At 68.9% G+C, this 2,293-nt stretch overlaps 1 protein-coding gene across 1 annotated transcript in view; it reads left to right on the top strand.

The window, feature by feature from the left end:
- The window catches only part of CLN3 (CLN3 lysosomal/endosomal transmembrane protein, battenin), a gene marked incomplete at its 5' end in the record, with an annotated part of 20,531 nt that overhangs the window by 9,439 nt on the left and 8,799 nt on the right, over nucleotides 1–2,293 (top strand). The window contains 4 exons of the mRNA XM_075064674.1: nucleotides 63–206; nucleotides 302–426; nucleotides 605–654; nucleotides 1,377–1,451. Coding sequence (XP_074920775.1) covers nucleotides 63–206; nucleotides 302–426; nucleotides 605–654; nucleotides 1,377–1,451 — 394 coding nt within the window. The remainder of the gene's footprint in view (nucleotides 1–62; nucleotides 207–301; nucleotides 427–604; nucleotides 655–1,376; nucleotides 1,452–2,293) is intronic.

Below are 2,293 nucleotides of genomic sequence, written 5' to 3'. Positions count from 1 at the left end.
GAGCTAGGGGGGCAGAGGGGGCTGTGAGGGGCTGGGATCTCACCCCACGTTTCTCCCCCCAGTGAGGTAGTGTCGTGCTGGTCGTCAGGCACGGGGGGCGCCGGCCTGCTGGGGGCGCTGTCGTACCTGGGGCTGACCCAGGCCGGCCTCAGCCCCCGTCACACGCTGCTGCTCATGCTCAGCCTGCCCCTGGCCATGCTGCTCAGGTGAGGGGCCGTGGGGGGGGCAGCGAGGGCGGAGGGGCCGTGGGAGGCTTTTTGGGAGCTCCCCCGGTATCTTACCCCCCTTTGTATGCCCCCAGCTATTACTTGCTGCTGGTGCCCCCCCCAGCGGTGCCGCAGTGGCGCTGGGGTGACTCCGCTGTCCTGCATGACGCCCTGCCCACCGCCCACCAGCCCCTCATGGCGAGGGCCCCGGCAAAGCAGGGTAAGGGAGAGGGATCAATATGTGGGTAGGGGCTGGGAGTGAGGAGGAAGGGGAGGTGGGGGGGATTGTGTTGGGGGCACAGGGGGCTTGGAGTGGTGGTTGGACTGTGTGGGGAGCAGTGGGGGGGTTGCGGTGGTGGTGGGGGCCATGGGCCCAGCTGACGTCTGTCCCCCCCCAGGTGGCGGAGGCGCGGAACTGACGCTGCAGGCTAAGGGGCGGATTGTGAAGGTAGGATGGCGGAGGAGGGGCGGGGGCAGTCCCGGAACCCAGGCGTCCTGGCACTTGGTCTCTCTGCACTGGCCCAGTGGGGAGGGATGTGGAACTGGGAGAACCGGACTAAAGGAAGCAGCGGCTGCTTTATTCCGAGTGGGGAATGGGACCCAGGCGTCCAGGCGGGGCCCCCCGCCGCTCTCCCAGACACCGAGGCGGGGAATGGGAGCCAGGTGTCCGGACAGGGCCCACTGCAGCTCTGCCAGCCACCGGGGCGGGGAATGGGTCCCAGGCATCTGGACGGGGCCCCCCGCCACTCTCCCAGGCACCGGGGAGGGGAATGTGACCCAGACGTCCGGGCGGGGCCCACCGCAGCTCTCCCATACACGGGGGTGGGGAATGGGACCCAGACATCTGGGCAGGGCCCTCTGCCGCTCTCCCAGACACCGGGGCGGGGAATGGGACCCAGACGTCTGGGCGGGGCCCCCTGCCGCTCTCCCAGCGACCGGTGCGGGGAATGGGACCCAGACATCCGGGCGGGGCCCCCCTGCCGCTCTCCCAGACACCGGGACGGGGAATGGGACCCAGGCGTCCAGGCAGGATCCCCACAGCTCTCCCAGCCACTGGGGCGGGGAATGGGACCCAGGTGTCCGGGCGGGGCCCCCGCAGCTCTCCCAGCGACTGGGGTGGGGAATGGGGGATCACCCGCCTGCCCTGCCTCTCACCTCCTCTCCCCGCAGGGTCTCCTGAAATACCTGCTGCCCCTGGCGCTCGTCTACTTTGCGGAGTATTTCATCAACCAGGGCCTGGTGAGTGTGGGGGGGGTCCCTGCGCCACTCCCCATCGTGCCGAGCCGTGCGACCCCCAGCACCCAGCCTCTGGCTCTATTCAGTCGCCCGTGGGTGTCACATCCTCCCCCCGACCCTCTGCCCTGGGTGCTGGGGAAGTCTCTCCCCTGAGGGGTCTGCGCTGGGGCAGGGGCCAGGGGCCAGGGCTTTCTGAGATTCTGGGGGGTCCCTGCGCCGCTCCCCATCGTGCCGAGCAGTGCGACCCCCAGCACCCGGCCTCTGGCTCCGTTCAGTTGCCCATGGGTGTCACGTCCTCCCCCCTGATGCTCTGCCCCGGGTGCTGGAGAAGTCTCTGCCCTGGGGGTTCTGCGCTGGGGCAGGGTCCCAGGGCCGGGGCTCTCTGAGGTTCTGGGGGGTCCCTGTGCCTCTCCCCGGCCTGCCGAGTAGTGCGACTCCCAGCACCCGGGCTCTGGCTTCGTTCAGTCACCCGTGGGTGTCACGTCCTCCCCCCTGATGCTCTGCCCTGGGTGCTGGAGAAGTCTCTGCCCTGGGGGGTCTGCTCTGGTGTGGGGTCCCAGGGCTGGGGCTTTCTGAAGTTCTGTAACGGGCCCTGGGGGGACCCCTTCAGTGTCACTTCCTCGCTGGGGTAACCCCTGGCCTTTCCCAGCACATTGAAGTCTGCAGCCTCCCTGCCTCCTGCAGTGAGTCCCCTTGGCCCCAACGCCGGGGGGAGATGTGCACCCCCAAGGGGAGCCCTGCCCCTCTGTGACAGTGCTGCCCATGGGAGCCAGCTGAGGTCACTCAATCAGGGTGAACTGCAAACAGACCGGGGCAGACAAACCCCAGATGCTGGTGGATCTTCCAATACT

The sequence above is a fragment of the Chelonoidis abingdonii genome, chromosome 4 (assembly GCF_003597395.2).
Source record: "Chelonoidis abingdonii isolate Lonesome George chromosome 4, CheloAbing_2.0, whole genome shotgun sequence".
Taxonomy (NCBI): Eukaryota; Metazoa; Chordata; order Testudines; family Testudinidae; genus Chelonoidis; species Chelonoidis abingdonii.
This window is presented reverse-complemented; position numbering and strand designations above follow the sequence as displayed.